At 45.8% G+C, this 22,025-nt stretch overlaps 1 protein-coding gene across 3 annotated transcripts; it reads right to left on the bottom strand.

Annotated features, from left to right (window-relative positions):
- Positions 1-2,225: 2,225 nt before the first annotated feature.
- LOC309522532 (olfactory receptor 1B1-like) lies at positions 2,226-18,086 on the bottom strand. 3 transcript variants are annotated; one of them, XM_082205891.1, is made up of 2 exons: positions 17,932-18,086; positions 2,226-3,808 (listed from the first exon to the last, which is right to left on the bottom strand). In XM_082205891.1, exon 2 carries the CDS (start codon positions 3,801-3,803, stop codon positions 2,859-2,861), a length of 945 nt encoding a protein of 314 aa, XP_082062017.1. In that variant the 5' UTR covers positions 3,804-3,808; positions 17,932-18,086; the 3' UTR covers positions 2,226-2,858. The 3 variants fall into 3 exon arrangements, with proteins under 3 accessions (XP_082062017.1, XP_082062018.1, XP_082062019.1); XM_082205892.1 differs by lacking the exon at positions 17,932-18,086 and adding an exon at positions 8,253-8,341; XM_082205893.1 differs by lacking the exon at positions 17,932-18,086 and adding an exon at positions 4,016-4,199.
- Positions 18,087-22,025: the final 3,939 nt, after the last annotated feature.

The raw sequence follows: 22,025 nt of genomic DNA, 5'->3' as shown, positions 1-22,025 counted from the left end.
TCCTGTTGGGCATAGTCGGCCAATTGGTGCCAAAGAAGGATAGAACTTTCTTTATGTATGCCACAACAGCAGCAAGAATACTTATTGCAAAGTATTGGAAGACACAAGATCTACCCACTCTGGAAGAATGGCAGATGAAGGTGATGGACTACATGGAATTGGCGGAAATGACTGGCAGAATCCGAGACCAGGGTGAAGAGTTGGTGGAAGAAGTTTGGAAGAAATTTAAAGACTATTTACAGAAATATTGTAAAATTAATGAATGTTAGAATGATGTTAGAATGAAATTAAGTGGTTCTAACAGCAATGTCATAAAGGTGTATGAAAAAATGGCCGGTTAATAGGTGAGAATCTAAAGCTATAAAATATTAGGTTAAAGGACTAAGACAAAAACAAAGAGGGAAAGGAATTGCTGAATTAACCAATTGAACTGGAATACAAAAAAGGGAGGTGAGAGGAGGTCAGGGAAGCAAGGAAATGAAATGTAAGATACGGAAGGATTAATTTGTTTTTAAGTGTTTTTTCTAACTTTTTTTCTATATTTTGTATTTTGTATGTTTTTTTTCTTCTATATTTTCCCTTGTCTCTTTTATTTTTAACTATGTAATTTTTTGTTTCTGAAATTTTAATAAATATCTTTTTTTTAAAAAAGACTCTTTTTAAAATGTCACACATTGTTGCAGAACATTGTGGAGAACTGAATTCAAGACTGGAAAAATGAGAAATGGAGAGAACCCCAACTGACAGATCCTTCCACCCATGAGTCTTCACCATGAGTCTTGGGGCCCCTTTTCCAAAAGGGGAAGGAAGAAATAATGGCCAAGTGGAAGAGAAATCATTGGCTTCTCTTAGGGCTGGAGACCCCGTGGCCCTCCAGATGCTGCTGGACTTCAGTTCGCTCCATCCCAACCACACCTGAAGGGCCACAATATGGAATCTGACTAGAGTGGGTTATTGGGGAAACAGTAAAGAAAGACAGATAGAGGTCAAATGATTTTCAAAGAGAGAAAATGCATCATATTACCAGTTGGTACTTCAATCACCTATGTCAGAGGTTTTCAACCTTTTTGAGCCCATGGCTCCCTTGACCAACTACACTCTTTCTGTGGCACCCCTGAGGGGCTCAGGAGCCCAGTTGTGTCACCCGTTGCCTACAGAGCCAGCAGCCCCTCAACACTTTTCGAACACCCTCCCATGTGGTGTGTTCCCTCAGCCTCCTCTCCTTGAGAGTCCTCCGGGCAGCTGCAGCCTCTGGTCTCTGGTCTCTGAGCTGCCCCAAAGAGAGATGTCTCCTCACACTGCCCCATAGGGGCTTGGGACTTGTCTGTCTATTCCCAATAGCAAGGGCTGGCAGACTGACTGGCTGGCTGGCCTCCCTCGCCTGCCTGCCTGCCTGCCTGCCTGCTTGCTTTGAGGCCAGCCTGAGAGGCACCATTTGCTTGTAGCCAGGGCTGCTGCAACAAACAGCTGTGCAAGCTTTTGGGAGGCAGAGACAAGAGAGGGCATCAGAGGAGGGAGGGAAGGAAAGAGGGAAAGAGGCCAGTGTTCCCCACGGCACCCCTGACCATCATTCAAGGCACCCCAGGGTGCCACAGCACACTGGTTGAAAACCACTGATCTAGTGGAAGTTCATTGCATGGCTTGTTGAAAACCATTGACTTATGTGATTGAAAGGGGTGGTGTTGATGTGCCCAGATACACAGCTGCCTTCATTTTCATGGTGAGTTGAATACAGATGACCCCCCTGTGGCAAATTACCAGAGTACCCAAATCACAACACCACGGAGAGCCAAGTAATGAGGAGTAATTTTACCATCACCATCCTTTTCATTTGGGAAGCAGAGAGCTGCTCTTTCATCTAAGGCAACAGTTTGGGGTGAAACTGAAGGTTTCCAGCTTGGGCAAAATGCCAGAGGAATCCTGAGGTTAGTAAATTCCCCTTCCTCTGAAGTAAATGCAGTACTCCATTGGACTATTTCAAGGTTATCTAACCCAAGGGGAAAGGCAATAGCTTACTTCTTTAAGCTATCTACTTTGGAATCAGATGCAGTATCTTATGGTTAAGGAAAGCAACATTTTCCATTCCACCCTGTCAGCATTTCTCTCGCTGTCTGCTGTGCTGAAATTACAAAACATATAATTTTGTCACAATGAACAGCGAGCCAAATTATGAAGCTTACATAATTTGCACAATTCATTATGTAAAATGTGTATGTTTTGTTGTCATCACATTATACCATTCCATTCGTTTAAATGCGAATGAAATGAAATGCAAATGGGGGGGGGGACACACACGCAACATCACCAGTTATCTGTTATCTGAGGACTGAAAGCAACAACAATAGCAAATACCTACTGAATTTGCTGCACTGATTTCCATTCCAGACAGGAGAAGAATAGGGCAACACCAGGAATTTCTGCTCCTGTTTCTGTTTTTGATGGAGTTTTCCAACATCCCTATTCATAGTGCACTTAGGCTGAGGACAGGTTCCAACATGGCACACAAAGCCATTTCCCCTCAAACCATGCCCACCTGTACCACAGCTGAAGTCATGTATGATGTCATACATGATGGGGCAGGTAAGGATGCAGCTCCAAAGGAAAAAATGGGGTCATAAAGTGAGCTCCCACCTGTTCATTTGCAAGTGGGGCTCACTGCCAGCACCCATCAGTTGACTGGTCTTGACAGTGAGTTCCACTAGGATCAGCTGCGATAGGGACAATGCACCTTCAAAAGGGCCTGCAGACTGGTGGTGACAGAATGTCATGTGATTGCATAATCTGTAGGGGGTGGGGGGATCCACTTTCCCACCTCCATAGTAGTGGACCCAGTGGGAATGGAAGGAACATGTTAACTCTCACCGTTGCTGTTGAGAAAAGACTCTCTTTCCCAGGAGGTGCCTAAGGGCCCCTTTCACATCTTTATTCCTTAGGCTGTAGACGTAAGGGTTGGACATTGGGGTGATTACAGTGTACATGATAGCAAAGACTGCTCCTCTTTGAGCTGAGTAACTGGAGGCAGGTTGGAAGTAGACACCAATGATGGCCCCATAGAGGAGCACCACCATAGTGAGATGGGAGCCACAGGTGGAGAAAGCTTTGCGCCTCCCCGAGGAAGACAACCTCATGACAGCCACCACAATGCGGACATAAGTGAGGATAATGAAGACAAAGGGTCCAAGGATGATAAGTCCACCTTCAAAGAAGATGGCTGTTTCATTGATGCTGGTGTCTGAGCAGGACAGCTGCAGCAAAGGGTCATGGTCACAGAAGAAGTGGGCCAAGTGGTTGTCTCCACGGTAACTGAGACGCAGGAGGAGGCCAGCATGGAGCATGGAGTGGAGGGTAGAAATAATCCAGCAGCCGGCTACCAAGTGTCCACAGACCTTCTGGTTCATCACCGTAGTGTAGTGCAGTGGATTGCAAATTGCAACATAGCGATCCAGAGCCATGACACTCACCATTAGAAGGTCAGTCACACCAAAAACATAGAAGAAGAAGAACTGAGCCATACAGGAGTAGAAAGGGATAGTCTTGGAAGTGGAGATGATGTGAGCCAGCATCTGGGGCACTGTGACTGAGATGAAGCCCATGTCCACCATGGAGAGGCTACGCAGCAGGAAGTACATGGGAGTCTGGAGTCGGGCATCCAGAGAGATGAGAATGATCATCATGATGTTGCCCAGAAGCCCTGCCCCATACATCAGCAGAAAGAGTAGGAAGTAGAAGGGCTGCTCTTCAGGCTGGGAGGAAAAACCCAGAAGGACAAACTCAGCAACATCTGTGCCATTCTCACAGTCCATGGGATCTGCAGAGAGAACCAATCATCAAGTCAGAATGAACAAGAAGATCTCAAAACCAGTGCTGGCTGATCCCCATTGGGACTGATGAAGAGAGAGGAAAGCAGGGAGGCCAACAGGTGGATCAAGAGACAATAAATCCAACTTTTGTCCCCACCTTCCTCTCTGCAATGTTTTTCAAGGGCAAAACTGAGATTGAGAAGACGGAAGCTGACCATCAGGGCCACCCCTGGACTGGTTGTAGGTGGAAATGGGGGTTGTCTGGGGGTAGGCTGAGGCTCGCAGGGCAGTGACTTATTTGCCCTAATGGGCCAGATTCCACTTCTCATCATAACATCACCTATGGCCACAAGGCAAGGCCATCTAGAGGTGGAAGAAAATGCTGAATTAGTTGACATAGAAAATTTCAAGGTTTGGATTTTGAATTTGAAAGCTGATCACAACAGCTGAAATTTTAATGCTTTCTAAAGTGCTGTAGTGTTGTTTGATCTTAAAAACTATCAGCTGACAGATGCTGTCAGATACTAGGTACCATTGCACTAGCTGTGAAAACATAGTCCATCACTGAATACTGTTGTGTAACAATTATCAGTGCAGGAGAACAATGAAAAGCTTTAGGGTGAGATCCATACATGACTTCCTTTTGCAGAAATGGAACTTCCCCTTCCTCTTTCTCCTCTGTGCGTTGCCAGCAGTGGAGGTTGGAGAGCAATTGCTCAGCTGAACAGCTACTATTAATATCCCCCTGAAGAAAGCCTGTATCTCCAAATATTGGGATTTGGATATTAGTCATTTCAAATGCAATAAACTGTAAGTGCATTTATTATACAGTGGTACCTCAGGTTAAGTACTTAATTCGTTCCGGAGGTCCGTTCTTAACCTGAAACTGTTCTTAACCTGAAGCACCACTTTAGCTAATGGGGCCTCCCGCTGCTGCCGTGCCGCCGGAGCACGATTTCTGTTCTCATCCTGAAGCAAAGTTCTTAACCTGAAGCACCATTTCTGAGTTAGCAGAGTCTGTAACCTGAAGCGTATGTAACCTGAAGTGTATGTAACCTGAGGTACCACTGTATTCTTATTATTTTGCATGGCAACAGTCAAATAATCCCAGATACTAAAGTATTGTTACTTATCACCAGTCAAATATGAACAGCCAAGCATCAAATACTGTATTTTTTCATGTATAAAACGCCCCCATCTATAAGATGCCCCCATCTATTTTGGGGAACTCCAAATTAAGAAAATGGGGGGAGATTGCCCATTGTATAAGACGAGCCCCAATTTTTAACCAAATTTTTAAATAAAAAACCTAGACTTATAGACGGAAAAGTACAGTAAAATATTTTCTATAGATTTATATATATATATAATGAATGTATATGCTGCTGTTATATGCTACTATCTTCTCTCAGTAGCTTAAAACATATAACAACAATTTAAAACCATATTAATTATGAAACAATGCACTAGGCAGAATAGTAGCAGTGTGGCTGTAATAATAATGATTTTATTATTCATACCCTGCCCAGCCACTCTGTGCAGTTCTAACAGAAGCCATTCTGCATATTATACTTCATATATTCCAGAGCTCATGTTTCTAACATGGATTTAGGTTCTGGGATTTTGTACTTGGCTGAGAATAGTTCCTGCTTCCAGGGAAGGTTGTTACATGAATAAGAAGGGTAAGAGGTATCTGTGGATATTATTATTATTATTATTATCATCTTCATCATCATCATCATCACCATCAATTATATCTCAGCTTCCCTCCAAGGAAAGGCCAATGCAATTCTGGGCCTCATCAATAGGACTATAGCATCTAGATCAAGGGAAGTAATAGTGCCACTGTATTCTGCTCTGGTCAGACCTCACCTGGAGTACTGTGTCCAGTTCTGGGCACCACAATTCAAGAAGGACACTGACAAACTGGAACGTGTCCAGAGGAGGGCAACCAAAATGGTCAAAGGCCTGGAAACGATGCCTTATGAGGAACGGCTAAGGGAGCTGGGCATGTTTAGCCTGGAGAAGAGGAGGTTAAGGGGTGATATGATAGCCATGTTCAAATATATAAAAGGATGTCACATAGAGGAGGGAGAAAGGTTGTTTTCTGCTGCTCCAGAGAAGCGGACACGGAGCAATGGATCCAAACTACAAGAAAGAAGATTCCACCTAAACATTAGGAAGAACTTCCTGACAGTAAGAGCTGTTCGACAGTGGAATTTGCTGCCCAGGAGTGTGGTGGAGTCTCCTACTTTGGAGGTCTTTAAGCAGAGGCTTGACAACCATATGTCAGGAGTGCTCTGATGGTGTTTCCTGCTTGGCAGGGGGTTGGACTCGATGGCCCTTGTGGTCTCTTCCAACTCTATGATTCTATGATTCTATGACCTCAAGATAGTGTACATGATTTTCAACCCCTCAGCCTCCATTTGACCTTCACACCAACCCTCTGAGATAGGTTAGACTGAGAGATGAGTTCAAGATCATTCACTAAGCCTCATGGCTAAATTGAAATTTGAACCTTGATCTCCCCAATCCTAGTCCAACATTCTAATCTCTAATCTCTGCATTTTAACAGCAGTGTTTGAAATTCCCATTGTTCTAGGCACATTTTGCGACAGGGAATTTCATTAGCACTAGCAGTTTCTGAGCTCTGGGTGCAGTACTGCGCCTAAGATTTCAGATTAAAACTGCAGAGTGGAAGGAAAAGAGGACCTTTTTCTGCCTCCCCACTTCCAGCTACTCTCTGAAGACTGGAGAAGAGACCCTCTTAAGAATATTAGGGGGGTGGGCAGGGGAAGGACTAAACCATATGAAAAATGAACATAGTATGTTAGCTTCAGTTGATTCATTTTCAGCTTTGTATTCTTGTTATAAAAAAGTGTGCCTAGACATTCCATTGTTGGGCCATAGCCAAGGTTTAAGGTGCTGTTTAGCTTCTAGCTTTCAAATCTCAGTTTCTAACATGGCTCTCTGTAAACCCCAAGCAGAACTGATTATTATTATTTAAAATACTTAATAGAGGACAATGAACCAGAGATTACCTTAAAAGTGGCTAAATTCTGTGCTGCTGCTATAAAATTAAGGAGACAAGCTTTGAATGACTCTAAAGGCCCAATGTCTTAATATATTTTAAATTAGTAATTAAGGTTTTAACATATGTTTTAGCTGTTTTATATCTGAATTCTTTATTGTGCATTCACTCATAGAGCTTAATTTTAATCTATTTATTTTTGTATGCTCTCTGTTGTTGTACATGTTGCACTCTGATCAGTGACTGAAATAAATCAATTCATTCATTCATTCAACATGGCTCTGCAGAAGGAAGATGAATACACTGGAAGATGCGGAGGCAGGGACTGTGGAGAAGAAAATGTTGAGTTCAAAAGGAAAAGAAAAGAAAAGCTAGAGGTTGGGATCTAAGAAAGCTGTGTAAAAGATGGAGAAACCCTGGGAAGGGAGAGAGAGAGAGAGAGAGGAGGAAGCAGCCAGGTCCCTCCCTGCCTCTGCTGCCAACGCATCTCTAGTCTCCACTCTGGCACGGGGAACAAGGCTGTCCAAGGTAGAATAGCAAATCTTTCTTCTCTCAGTCAGAGTGCACAGCTTCCAAGGAGATGTCAAGTTATTTTGGCACCTGAGGTAGCCTGGGATTGAGCCTGGAACCCAGTGATCTGTGGCCCTTCCCCTGTGGTCTACTGCCAACTGCTGTTAAAAACAATATAAAAATATTTATTCACCCTAGCCATATAGCCTTTTTGTACTCCCACTGGTCGTGTTCCCATATAAAGTGTGGAAGGAGACACTAACAGGCTGTGTGGATGAGGAAAAGCTGACCCGCCCTGGACCCCACCACCTGTGGTCCCAAATCCCAAGCGGTTTTCTTCCAACCTCACTTTCATAGTGACAGTGAGCCTGGCTGGTGAAAAAAATGCTCAGGGAGATGCAGCCTGAGGAGACAAGAGAGAGTAAAGCTCAGCTGTCAGGTCCTCTCACCTGCATGTGTGTGTGTCAGATCTCTACAACTTAGCTGTTTGATCCAGTGATTTTCATGCACAACACTGTGATACACAACACTGTGTGTCTGAGAAACCCCACATGCTTAACTTGCCAAACAAATGGTTGTTGGTGGCATTGGGGCATCCCCAAAAGTAGAATCAGTTTTAAAGTGGGGAATGAGGCAACTAATTTAGAAGTGCGAAACTTAACTGATATATTCTGACCTTCCTTTCCCACTGACCTGCACACATACATTGCTCACGGGTACACAATAGCATTTCTGCCCCCCAGCATCAGAGGATTTCCATGCTTCTTTTGGACCTGAGCTAAGAAATTCAACTTCTTACCTCGCATCCACCTGGACAGACAATGCTTTCCAGAGCTTGTTGTTGCTACTGTATGAATGTTAAGTAGCAGAAAAGGAGGCACCACAGAAACATCGTGGCACTCCCTGCTTACCTGTATCCTGATGCTCCTAACTTCACACCAAAAATCAATCTTCTGGCACAAAATCAAAGCACCAAGCACAATGGAACAATGTCAAAGTCAGACACAGCTGATCTGTTTGGAAGAGCCAACAAGAAGCCAGGAGGCATCCATTTAAAAATCAGCACTGAAGGTCCCTGGGGATGTTTCACATGACGTATGAATAGCTCTTGGGATGCTGCTGTCTAACTCCAGAACAAACTCAAACTTAAAGGGTCCGTCACATGGGCAGTCTCCTGCCACTGTAGTAAATAGTTTTAATGCAGGTCATCCAAGTTCCACTCTTTATAATCTTGTTAGAGATCTGTGGGTGCTGGATGCTTGGGTTTAATTAGAACTGGGATGTGAAAATGGGTCTTAGTAACCACAGCATCCTTTTCTAAGTACTCACAGACTGACTGTTGAATCACTGGGTAACAATTTTTTACTTTTTGAATGTTGTCTAGATTTCTACAACTGATTTAGGGTATTTTTGCACTGCTGAATCAGGAAATGGCATCTGTTTCTCTCTATCAGGTCAGGTTTTTGTGTTATGTTGATTTGAAAAAAATCAGATCTTGTGACAAAATCGATTACATTTTTGTGCCATTATCAGCTGACATATCATCAACACATATCATATCATCAACACATATCGTCAACACATATCATCCTAAATATGTTTTTAAGAGAAAAAAATGTTTTTCCAACAACATATATTGATTACCTGATAGAAACATCGATGTCAAGGCGATGGACAACTACCTGACATTCAGAAGACATCTTAAGGCGGCCCTATTCAGGGAAGCTTTTAATGTATGATATTTTAGTGTTTTTTGGTTTCTGTGGAAGCCACCCAGAGTGGCTGGGGAAACCCAGCCAGATGGGCGGGGTACAAATAAATTATTATTATTATTATTATTATTATTATTATTATTATTATTATTACCGTAAACTGAATGGTGGACATTGATAAAGGTGTTGTTTAGTCGTTTAGTCGTGTCTGACTCTTCGTGACCCCCTGGACCAGAGCATGCCAGGCACTCCTGTCTTCCACTGTCTCCCGCAGTTTGGTCAGACTCATGTTTGTAGCTTCAAGAACACTATCCAACCATCTCGTCCTCTGTCGTCCCCTTCTCCTTCTGCCCTCCATCTTTCCCAACATCAGGGTCTTTTCCAGGGAGTCTTCTCTTCTCATGAGGTGGCCAAAGCATTGGAGCCTCAGCTTCACGATCTTTCCTTCCAGTGAGCATTCATGCCTGATTTCCTTAAGAATGGATGCGTTTGATCTTCTTGCAGTCCATGGGACTCTCAAGAGTCTCCTCCAGCTTCAGACCATATTTTGCGCTCTCCTCTTTCACCCTCATTAAAAGGTTATGTAATTCCTCCTCACTTTCTGCCATCAAGGTTGTGTCATCTGCATATCTGAGGTTGTTGATATTTCTTCCGGCAATCTTAATTCCGGTTTGGGATTCATCCAGCCCAGCCTTTTTTCATGATGAATTCTGCATATAAGTTAAATAAGCAGGGAGACAATATACAGCCTTGTCGTATTCCTTTCCCAATCAGTTGTTCCATATCCAGTTCTAACTGTAGCTTCTTGTCCCACATAGACATTTCTCAGGAGATAGATGAGGTGATCAGGCACTCCCATTTCTTTGAGAACTTGCCATAGTTTGCTGTGATCGACACAGTCAAAGGCTTTTGCATAGTGAATGAAGCAGAAGTAGATGTCTTTCTGGAACTCTCTAGCTTTCTCCATAATCCAGCGCATGTTTGCAATTTGGTCTCTGGTTCCTCTGCCTCTTCTAAATCCAGCTTGCACTTCTGGGAGTTCTCGGTCCATATACTGCTTGAGCCTTCCTTGTAGAATTTTAAGCATAACCTTGATAGTGTGTGAAATGAGTGAAATTGTGCGGTAGTTGGAGCATTCTTTGGCACTGCCCTTCTTTGGGACTGGATGTAGACTGATCTTCTCCAATCCTCTGGCCACTGCTGAGTTTTCCAAACTTGCTGGCATATTGAGTGTAGCACATTAACAGCATCATCTTTTAAAATTTTAAGTAGTTCAGCTGGAATACCATCACTTCCATCGAGTCCAACCCCCTGCCACAGTGTCGTAGCGTGGGGGGTGCCAGGGGTGCCGGCCGCACCGGGTGCAACATCGGGGGGGGGGCGCGAGTCCAGAGGGCCCAGCCGCGTCGTGCCCTCAGCCCGCCCCTATTGTCAGAGACTCAGCGTGGAAGTGTTAACAAAGTTTCAGAGGGGGGAGCGAGTGGGGGGGACGCGGGGAGGGGAGGGGGTCCCCGCTTCTCCGGCCGCCTTGCAGAAGCGGCCACCGCCCGGCGGCTCTACCTTTGCTCGCAGGCCTGCCTGGGGGCTCCCTCGGCTCCAGCGCTGAGCTGGCGGCCCCGATCCCGGGAGCAAAGAGGCGTCGCGGGAGCGGCTAGGCCTGCGCCAGGGCCCTGACCCGACAGCTTCTCTGGCTCCCCAAGCCGAGGACAGCTTCGGTTGTGAAGCTGCGCCTTCTGGGCTGGCCCCTTCTCGGCTGGGCCTCGCCTCTCCAGCTCCCGGTATGTGTGCTCCGCGGTGGTCCCCGCTCCTTCCAGACCCTTCCACTGCCCCCTGCCAAACTGGCTGTAGATACAAGAAGGGCAGCTGGGGTGGGCGATAGAGGACCCTGCCTCCCCCTGAGGGGCTCATCTCTGGCAATTGGCTCAAGGAGCCCCCGAGTTTTGGCATTGTCTCTCCACGCCCCCCCACCCCGCCTCTCTCCAGGAGCTTTATGGAGCCGCCTGGATCTGGTCTGCTTTGGAGGAGGGGAGCCTTCCTTGACCAGCATGTGGGGCGCCCTTTGCGGCCTTTCCCTCTGGAGAGATAGTCACGCTCCCTCTAGCGCAGTTCCTAATCGCCAGTCGCCCTTCTGTGGCGTGGATTCTTCCAAGCCGGGTTCTTCCGGGGCCCTCTGGCTGCTTCTCTTTTGGGCGGCGGCGACCCTCCAGCTAAATACCCCTCGGGGGTTTGTGGCAGCCTCGCTTATTGTTCTCGGGACTCTGGTTTTACCTCGCCGCGCAATTAAGCACAATTGCAGCGCCTTCACCAGCAGTGGCGTAGCGTGGGGGGTGCAGGGGGGGCCGGCCGCAACATCTGGGGGTTAGGGGGCGCAAATCCACGGGTTGGGCGCAAATCCATGGGTTAGGGGGCGCAAATTACTTGCCTTGCCCCGGGTGCTGACAACCTACGCTACGCCACTGCCCTGCCAAGCAGGAAACACCATCAGAGCAATCCTGACATATGGTTGTCAAGCCTCTGCTTAAAGACCTCCAAAGTAGGAGACTCCACCACACTCCTTGGCAGCAAATTCCACTGTCAAACAGCTCTTAGTGTCAGGAAGTTCTTCCTAATGTTTAGGTGGAATCTTCTTTCTTGTAGTTTGGATCCATTGCTCCGTGTCCGCTTCTCTGGAGCAGCAGAAAACAACCTTTCTCCCTCCTCTATGTGACATCCTTTTATATATTTCAACATGGCTATCATATCACCCCTTAACCTCCTCTTCTCCAGGCTAAACATGCCCCGCTCCCTTAGCCGTTCCTCATAAGGCATCGTTTCCAGGCCTTTGACCATTTTGGTTGCCCTCCTCTGGACACGTTCCAGTTTGTCAGTGTCCTTCTTGAACTGTGGTGCCCAGAACTGGACACAGTACTCCAGGTGAGGTCTGACCAGAGCAGAATACAGTGGCACTATTACTTCCCTTGATCTAGATGCTATACTCCTATTGATGCAGCCCAGAATTTCATTGGCTTTTTTAGCTGCCGCGTCACACTGTTGGCTCATGTCAAGTTTGTGGTCAACCAAGACTCCTAGATCCTTTTCACATGTACTGCTCTCAAGCCAGGTGTTCCCCATCTTGCATTTGTGCCTCTCATTTTTTTTTTGCCCAAGTGCAACACTTTACATTTCTCCCTGTTAAAGTTCATCTTGTTTGTTTTGGCCCAGTTCTCTAATCTGTCAAGGTCGTTTTGAAGTGTGATCCTGTCCTCTGGGGTGTTAGCCACCCCTCCCAGTTTGGTGTCATCTGCAAATTTGATCAGGATGCCCTTGAGTCCATCATCCAAGTCATTGATAAAGATGTTGAATAAGACCGGGCCCAAGACAGAACCCTGTGACACCCCACTAGTCACTCTTCTCCAGGATGAAGAGGAACCATTGATGAGCGCCCTTTGGGTTCGGGCAGTCAGCCAGTTACAAATCCACTGAGTGGTAGCATAGTCAAGACCGCATTTTACCAGCTTCTTTACAAGAATATCCATCTCTTTCATGTCCTGATGGAATCTCTCCCCCTGCTCGTCACTCATTGAACCCAGGTTCTCAGGAAACCGGTCCAGATGTGAAAATAGGTAGTGCATCTTGACGCTCATGTTGCAGCCCAGGTTTCTGAAAGCAGTCAGCATGTTGTTGACAAGTTCTGCATAGTTTCTGGCCTTATTGTTGCCCAGAAAGTTCTTCACTACCAGAACAAATGCCTTCCATGCTTCCAGTTCCACTTCATTCATTGAGTTTCCGAACTCTGGATCTCTGATGAGCTCACGGATCTGAGGACCGTCAAAGATGCCAGCTTTCAACTTCTCCATGGTGAATCCTGGAAAAGCCTGGCACAAGTAAGTGAAGCAGTCACCATCCTTGTCCAGAGCCTTGGTGAACTGCTTGATTAAGCCAAGCTTGATGTGCAGCAGTGGGAAGAGTATTCTGTCTCTGTCTACCAGAGGGTCGTTGATGACGTTCCTTTCTTTGCAAGGCACCAATTCCTCCCGCACAGGCCAGTCCTTCTTTGTGTAAGGCTGAGCACGGTCCCTACTATCCCACATGCACAGAAAACATGGGTACTTGGTGAAGCCAGACTGTTGTCCCAACAAAAAGTTCACCATCTTCAGGTCAACACAAGTAAACCACTTACGCTGATCATAAGCAATTTTCTCCAGCACATACTTCACCGCTTCATAGTTCTCCTTCAGTGTAGTCGAGTGAGCCAGGGGTATAGAGGCAAACTGGTTGCTGTTGTATAGCAGAACACATTTCAGTGATCGCTTGCTGCTGTCAGTGAACAGTCTCCAATCTTTGGGTTCGTACTGTGGCACTCCAAGCTTGAGCAGAAGCTGCACAATATCTGCACAGTACACCAAGTCCTTCTCTTCTGAGAAAAAACGGAGGTACTCTTGATGCCTGTTGCGGAAGAAGCTGATGCGAGCACTGTCAGAGAGGAGGTTTTTTTCCTTCAATCTGGATGCCAACAGTTCGGCAGAGTCCTTTGACAAGCTGAGGTCATAAACTAGATCATTCAACTCCTTTTGGGAAAATGGATGTGGAGCATCATCTTCAAGAACCACTTCTTCTTCTTCATGTCCTTCAACACTGGAGGCATCTTCGTCACTAATGTCAGGAAGTTCTCCGAAGATAGGCACTGGAATTCCATCACAATGAGCTACAGGACAACGTGCTGATTGAAGATCAGGATACTTGAGGCTGCTCCGGTTCTTTCTGTTGATCCCAGTCACATAAACAGCGCAGAAGTAGCAGTCAGTGACATGGTTTGTCGGCTCCCTCCAAACCATGGGAATTCCAAAGTTCAGACTCCTCTTGCCATTGGTCCACCCACGTAGAGTCTCAGTGCATGCCTTGCACACTATGTGTGGCACCCAAGCTTTATCCTGGTCACCAAGTTTAATACCAAAATAACTTTATGCTTTGCCACACCAATTTATGGAAGATTTTGAGGTTTTATGACTTCAAACTGATCCCTTTTCGACATGATCACCCAGAACTATTGAACCTGAATACTTCTTGTCATTAAAATAATCATTTCCAATCAAAACAATTATTCGACATGGCATTTTACCACCACCAACTTCTTCTAAAATGCTCCACACAAGCGTACATGTGAACAAAAACGTAAAAAAATGACATGTGGCCATAGCTCAAAAACTTGACCTGATTGAGCAAAACCAATGTGATTTTTGGATTCAGTGCATCAGATTCGTCCTAAATCAACTGAAAAAACGCAGACAACAAAATTTAGATCTGTTCTAGGACCTTTCCTGGTATCAATGTCAAGCTCATCGGTCGGTAGTTACGTCAGTCCTCTCCCCCCCCCTTTTTGAGATGGGGACATTTACCTGTCTCCGGTCTGCAGGGACCTCACCTGTTCTCCAATAATTCTCAAAGATCATAGACAAGGGCTCTGAGATTACATCCGCAAGCTCCTTTAGAACCCTTGGATGCAGCTCATCAGGCCCTGGATGTCAGAGAACTGGACATTCTGACAAGCAGCAAAACTGAGCTGAGCAGAAGCAGATTGGTCATCCCTAGAGGAGCAGGAGGAGAAGTAAAGGCCTTCATTTTTGGACTCATCTATCCATCCTCCTGCCCAACCCAGTGGGGAACCTTCCCTAGGGAGCAAGGCCCTGGGGTAGGAAACGTCCCCATGAGCAGGGTCTCCAGATGGGACCAAACAGGAGGAAGAGCTGGGCCATGGGGTGGGGAGTGGGCTTCATTCTGCAGATGCCCACGCTGTTGCGAAGGGTGGGCCACATGTAAGCAGGATCGCAGGCGGGCCCAGGGAGCCTGACCACTCGGAGAGTCTGGAAGACCCTTCCGCAGGAAAGCGGGGCGGGGGGAGGGAATGCATGTGTGAATATTGTGGCATGGGAGGGAGGAACAGTGTTGCACCCACAAATGCATCTCCTTGAGAAAGCATGCCTCCAGAGGAAGGAGGAGAAGGATTCCCACAGGAGGGGGGAGAAGCAGTTAGTCAAAGGAATTCAACCTTTGTACACACAGAGAGAGACAGAGAGTCACAGAGAGCAGGAATTCAGCACCAAGGCTCAGATAGTGACACAGGCACAGAAATAGAAATAGAGAGAGGGGAATCACCCCATCGCATAGAAGATAGAAGATAGAAGATAGAAGATAGCTTTGAGACTCTTTCAAATGAAAGTCCTCCCCTTTCTTTTGGTGGGCATCTCTTTAGGCTCCCGTAGGGACTTTTTGAAACTGGATTCTATCCAAACGCGATTCCTTAGAGCCATCCTTAGGATTCCCCCCTCGGTAGCGGGTGCGGTTATGAGATTAGAGGTCAGCTGGCAAGCTCTACGGTATGTGGCCTTGAAGACGAAGCTCTGGCTATGGCTCAAGCTTTGTTTTAAACCAGTGGGTATTGCCCCCTTGATATTGAGGGACGATTTCCAATCATCGTGGGAAAGGGAGGTCACTAACGAGGTTCAATCCTGCGGATTGTCTCATCTTTACTTTGAGTCTATGACGTACAATCAAGCTAGAGCTGTGATCTCCCGGAGACTGAGTGACATTGCCAGACAAGAGGACATAGCCCAGGTCAAACCAGGGATGTTCCTAGGGGACCAGATCTATCGGACCATACCAGCCCCCTACCTTGCAGAAATCCACTATGTGGAATACCGCAGACTTCTTACAGCGGCTAGATTAAATGTCCTTGACTCTGCGATATTGTGGGGAAGGTACAGGGGAGTACCATACGCCCAGAGAACCTGTCATTGTGCCATGGGTGTGGTTGAGTCCACTGAACACATTCTCTTGACTTGCCCTTCTTATGCAGAGCTTAGACAAAATTTTATAGACCCACTCCTATGTCAATCTAGCTTCCTATCCGGAGAAAACCAGGTTTTACACTTGCTGAATAATGTCACTAGAGCTATACCTTCCTTGGTGGCCAAATTTCTTTTTTTAGCTTTTAAGCGCCACAAGACTATAATTGACTGTATTGATATGGGGCTATCTGTTTAGATTTAGATTTAGATTTAGATAAATTTATTGTCATTGTCCGTATATACACAGTATACACAACAACGAAAATCAAACACCCACCCAAAGACCGGGTTCACATATACATTTGCACGTATCTCCGAACTCTCATCCTATTTAAACATAATCTATAAAACATAACATAATCCGGAATATAGCATGACCTATTTAAAAGCATAACATAACCTAAGACCTATCTCATTCCTTCTACTCCCTACTTACTAAACCTTGCAACTGGCCCTGAGATCGTTATTTAGTGCAATCAGAGCTCTTGGATAGAAACTATTCAGAAGGCGTGTGGTTCGTGTTTTCATTGTCCTATATCTTCTGCCCGAAGGCAATAGTTCAAAGAAGTTGTGAGCAGGGTGGGTGGGATCTCTCAGAATATTATGTGACTTCTTCAAGATGCGAGACGTGAAGATCTCATCCAGGGTTGGTAGTCGGAGCCCAATAACGTTCTGGGCAATTTTAATTGTTCGCTGTAAAGCTTTTTTATCCGTTTCAGAGCTGCTCCCATACCACGATAATATACTATAGGTTAAGACACTCTCGATGGTACTATGATAATAGGACAGAAGTAGGTGCTGGGATAGATTCAGTCCCCTGAGCATTCTCAGGAAATACAACCTCCCCTGCACTTCCTAGCCCATTTTAGTGTTGGCTAAGTCTAAAATCTTCTTGGATGTTTTAACTGTGTATTGACAAATGTACTTTTTTCTGACTGACGGTCGAATAAAAGGTTGATGATGATAGAGAGAGGGGAATCACCCCGTCGCATAGACTCACGAGATTAGCCGAGAAGCGCAAAAAGTACAGGAAGAGGAGGTGGGGGTTTTCCTGTTGGGGGAGAAGGGAGCGGATATGTGGTTTATGCACTTATGTGTGTGCACTCTATTATTACAACGCTTTCATTCTACAAATCACTTCACCGGTGCACTCTACAAGCCTTCTGAGTTTCCTTCCATGGGACTTTTCACATCACGAAATTCAGGCAGCCAAGGGAGCCTGTACAGCGCTAGAGAAACATCATCATAATCATCATTAAACTTTATATACCACCCTTCATCACACGATCTCAAGGTGGTTCACAGTTAATGGAAAGAAACATGGGCCAATGATAAAATGTGCTCAAAGCACTGCACCCACCAAAATTCTGAAGTACTCTGAGAATGACACAGAAAAATGGGAGGCTCTTTCACAGAGGAATAACATTTCCAGGAATTGGAGACAGAATGTGACCCAGCACTAGCTTGAAAGCCATTCACATTCCGTGAAACACATCTATGAGCTCAGCGAAACCTCACTCCAGTTTCAGGAAAACATTTAAATAAATACACATTTAAAATTCACCCACCCAGTGGAGCCTCATAATCAGATGCTTTCTGTTTTTGCCATCAAAATGAGCTGTTTTATTTAAGTCTCTCAATACCATTTTATCAGCAGCTGGATTTATTATGGTCTACGCATCTGCTAGGGGGATGCGGGTGGTGCTGTGGTTTAAACCACTGAGCCTTGGGCTAGCCGATCGGAGGGTTGGCGGTTCGAATCCCCGCAACAGGGTGAGCTCCCATTGTTTGGTCCCAGCTCTTGCCAACCTAGCAGTTCAAAATCACGTCAAAGTGCAAGTAGATAAATAGGTACCACTCCGGCGGGAAGGTAAACAGCGTTTCCGTGCACTGCTCTGGTTTCATCAGAAGTGGCTTAGTCATGCTGGCCACATGACCCGGAAAAACCGTTTGTGGACAAACGTCTGCTGCCTCAGCCAGTAAAGGAAGATGAGCGCTGCAACCCCAGAGTGGTTTGTGACTGGACTTAACTGTCAGGGGTCCTTTACCCTTACCTTTTACTCATCTGATATTGTGTCCCTCCTAATGGGCCATCATGGCCATTCAGGAAGAAATGTTGGCAGCTTTCAAGTGCTCAGTAATAATAATCTTGCATTGGTTGAACAGGATCAAACACCATTCACGCTCACTGTATTGTTGCTACTGTTTGTAAGATTTTTCTAGTAAAAAAATATCTGGCAGGGCAAAAAACCCAGAATAAAATTTAAGATTTTAACTGATGTAAAGGAAAGAGGGGGATTCGCCCTGCCGGACTTAAAACTGTACTATGAATCAGCAGCTTTCTGCTGGTTGAAAGACTGGCTACTTCTTGAGAACACAGATATCTTAGATTTGGAAGGGTTTAACAATGTTTTCGGATGGCATGCATATATATGGTATGACAAGGTGAAAGCTCATAAAGCTTTTAAAAATCACATTGTTAGGAAAGCATTATATAATGTTTGGATTAGATATAAAGATTTGTTGGAAAATAAAACCCCAAGGTGGTTGTCGCCAATGGAGGCTAAAGCCGTGAAAAAGCTTAACATGGAGGCCAAATGGCCAAAATATTGGGAAATTTTGGAACAAGAGGGTGATAAACTGAAATTACAGAGTTATGAAAAATTGAAGCCTAAAGTACGAGATTGGCTCCATTATTATCAAATAATGGAGGTGTGTAAACAGGACAGGAAAATTGGCTTCCAGGTGGAGAAATCAAAACTAGAAACAGAACTGTTAGAACCCAATAATAAGAATCTGTCAAGAATGTATAACTTGTTGCTGAAATGGAATACACAAGATGAAACAGTTAAATCAGCCATGATTAAGTGGGCACAAGACATTGGTCATAATATTATGTTTGCTGACTGGGAACAGTTGTAGACCACCAGTATAAAATTTACGGCATGTAATGCCTTAAGAGAGAATATTATGAAAATGATTTACAGGTGGTACATGACCCCAGTCAAGCTAGCAAAAATCTACCATTTGCCTGATAATAAGTGTTGGAAATGTAAAGAAACTGAAGGTACTTTTTATCACCTTTGGTGGACGTGCCCGAAGATTAAGGCTTTTTGGGAAATGATATATAATGAAATGAAAAAGGTACTTAAATGTACTTTTCCCAAAAACCAGAAGCCTTTCTCTTGGGCATTGTCGGCCAATTGGTGCCAAAGAAAGACAGGACTTTTTTATGTATGCTACTACAGCAGCAAGAATTCTCATCGCAAAGTATTGGAAGACACAGGATCTACCCACTCTGGAAGAATGGCAGATGAAGGTGATGGACTATATGGGACTGGCTGAAATGACTGGCAGAATCCGAGACCAGGGGAAAGAGATGGCGGAAGAAGATTGGAAGAAATTCAAAATTTATCTTAAGAAATATTGTAAAATTAATGAGTGCTAAAATGTTGAGGTTTTAGAAAAAAGGGGATTACAGCTGTAAAAGATTAAGTAAAAGAAAAGAACAAGGGAAAATTAGATAAACTCAAGGGGGAGGATTTGCTGAAACAAATTTGGAAATTGGGATGCAGAAAGGGGAGGTACGGGGAAGTCGGTGAAGTAAGGTTTAAGAAAAAAGGATTTGAAATTATACATGTTTGTTTATGTGTTTGTTTGTTTGTATTGTGTATTGTTTGTGTTTATATAAATTGTGAAAAACCAATAAAAATTTTATATAAATAAATAAATAAATAAATAAATAAATAAATAAATAAATGAGGGGAATTATATTGGTTATGAAAGCACCTGGATCCGGATTATGACAGGTTCATTAGTTTTAGAGCCAGATGTAGCCAGTATCGGTGTGCAAAACATGTCCCTTCATTTCCGTAGTTTCTCATTTTTCCACTCCATGGTGCACAGACTGAGTCTGCTCACACTATGACTTAAATTGCACATCTGAAGCACCTTCCCCCCGAAAGAGTTTCGGGTACTGTGGTTTGTTAAGAGAGGTGGGGAATTGTAACTCTGTAAACTATAATTCCAGAATTCTTTGAGGGGGGGAGGAAGACTAGTGACAGGACATCCTCCATGACACCTGAGGGCAGCAGGCTACTTTAGGCCAGGTTGCAAGGAGTGCGTAGCTCTGTCCACCAACAGAGGGCAGAAAGTCCTTGGCTGCTGCCACTTCCATGCCGCAAAATATCTGCCACCTGAGGCAGCTGCCTCACTCTGCCAGATGGTGGGGTGGCCCTGAGCCCAATATATTTTGCTGCTTGAGGCAAGCCAACATACATAGCAGAATATTCAAGGATGGCCAAATTATAATTAGGTGGTTTGCAATTTAACAGAGCCACCTGCGCCATCGGGGCCTTATAAGGCCCCCCAGATCTCCTGCAATGATTTTGCAAAGTTTTTTGCAGATAAAGTTGCTCAGATTCGGAAAGAGGTAGACTCCACCGTGGGAGCAGGGCCAGGGCAGGAGAGTGCAAGAGTCTTGTCTTGTCCAGTTGCATGGGATCAATTCCAATCTGTTACCATCGAGGATGTGAACAGGCTTCTTGGACAAGTGAAACCAACCACCTATCTCCTTGATCCTTGCCCATCCTGGCTCATAAAAGTAAGCCGGGAAGGACTGGGTGATGGGCTCTGCATAGTGGTGAATGCTTCCCTCTGTGAGGGAGTCTTCCCAGCCCTGCTGAAAGAGGCAGTCATTAAACCACTTCTTTAAAAAACATCTTTGGGCCTGGCCAATATGGCCAACTATTGCCCAGTCTTGGGCAAGGTGACTGAGTGGGTGGTTGCTGAACAACTCCACGCACACCTGGAGGATGCGGACCATTTGGATCCCTTCCAATTGGGATTCAGGCCTCATCATGGGACTGAAACCACCTTGGTCGTGCTGGTCGATGATCTCCGATGGGTTAGGGACAAAGGTGAGAGCTGTTTCCTAGTTCTGCTGGATCTCTCAACGGCCTTAACATCGTTCTGGACCGTCTAGAGGAGTGGGAGCTGGGGGCACTGTTATACAGAAAGTTGTGTTGGGGGATGAGTGTTCAGACCCCTGGGCTCTCACTTGTGGGGTGCCTCAGGGTTCCGTCCTCTCCCCCATGCTTTTTAATAATCTATATGAAGCCGCTGGGAGAGATCATCAGGGGGTTTGGGCTGGGTGTTCATCAATATGCAGATGATACCCAGCTCTACCTCTCTTTTAAATCAGAACCAGTGAAGGCGGTGAAGGTCCTGTGTGAGTGTCTGGAGGCAGTTGGAGGATGGATGGTGGCTAACAGATTGAGGTTGAATCCTGACAAGACAAAAGTACTGTTTTGGGGGGACAGGGTGCGGGTGGATGTGGGGAACTCCGTGGTCTGAATGGGGTAACTGTGCCCCTGAAGGCCCAGGTGCGCAGCCTGGGAGTCATTTTGGACTCACAGCTGTCCATGGAGGCGCAGGTCAATTCAGGGCAGCTGTCTACCAGCTCCATCTGGTACACAGGCTGAGACCCTACCTGCCCACAGACTGTCTCGGCAGAGTGGTACAGGCTCTAGTTATCTCCTGCTTGGACCACTGCAATGCGCTCTATGGTGTGCTACCTTTGAAAGTGACCCGGAAACTGCAACTAATGCAGAATGAGGCAGCCAGACTGGTGACTGGGAGCGGCTGCCAAGACCATATAACACCTGTCAGGGGTTCAGAAGCAGAGACGCAGAGAAGGGTGGAAACAGAGAGCGAGGGGGAGGAAGCCGAAGGGAGAATGAGTGATGATGACGACCCGAGATCTCCAAGCCTAAGCAGTGAGTCAGAGGACTCCCAAAAGGGAGCCCCAGTGAGCAGAGCAAGGGGGGGATCCGGGGGGACACCCCAGGAGGAAGGGAACAGAGGAGATTCAGAGAGCAGCAGCTGGAAGTCGGGACCCACGCTCATAACTGAGGGCGGCAGCAGCTGGAAGTCGGGACCCACGCTCAAGACTGAGAGCAGCAGGGAGGAAGGTAGCCAGGCATCGGGTTCCGGAGGCTGTCAGCAGGAGGGAGGGCACGAGTCAGGGGTGGTCACGCCCTCCTCAGAGAGCGAGGCAACGGTTAAGAGGAAAGTAGAGAGTTGGGCGCGCGCGCCAAGTTCAAATGCAGCGGAAGCTGGAGCAGTAAGCAGCCCGGAGAGTGAGCCA

This window comes from Podarcis vaucheri (genome assembly GCF_965113315.1).
Source record: "Podarcis vaucheri genome assembly, chromosome: 17".
Lineage (NCBI taxonomy): Eukaryota > Metazoa > Chordata > Lepidosauria > Squamata > Lacertidae > Podarcis > Podarcis vaucheri.
This window is presented reverse-complemented; position numbering and strand designations above follow the sequence as displayed.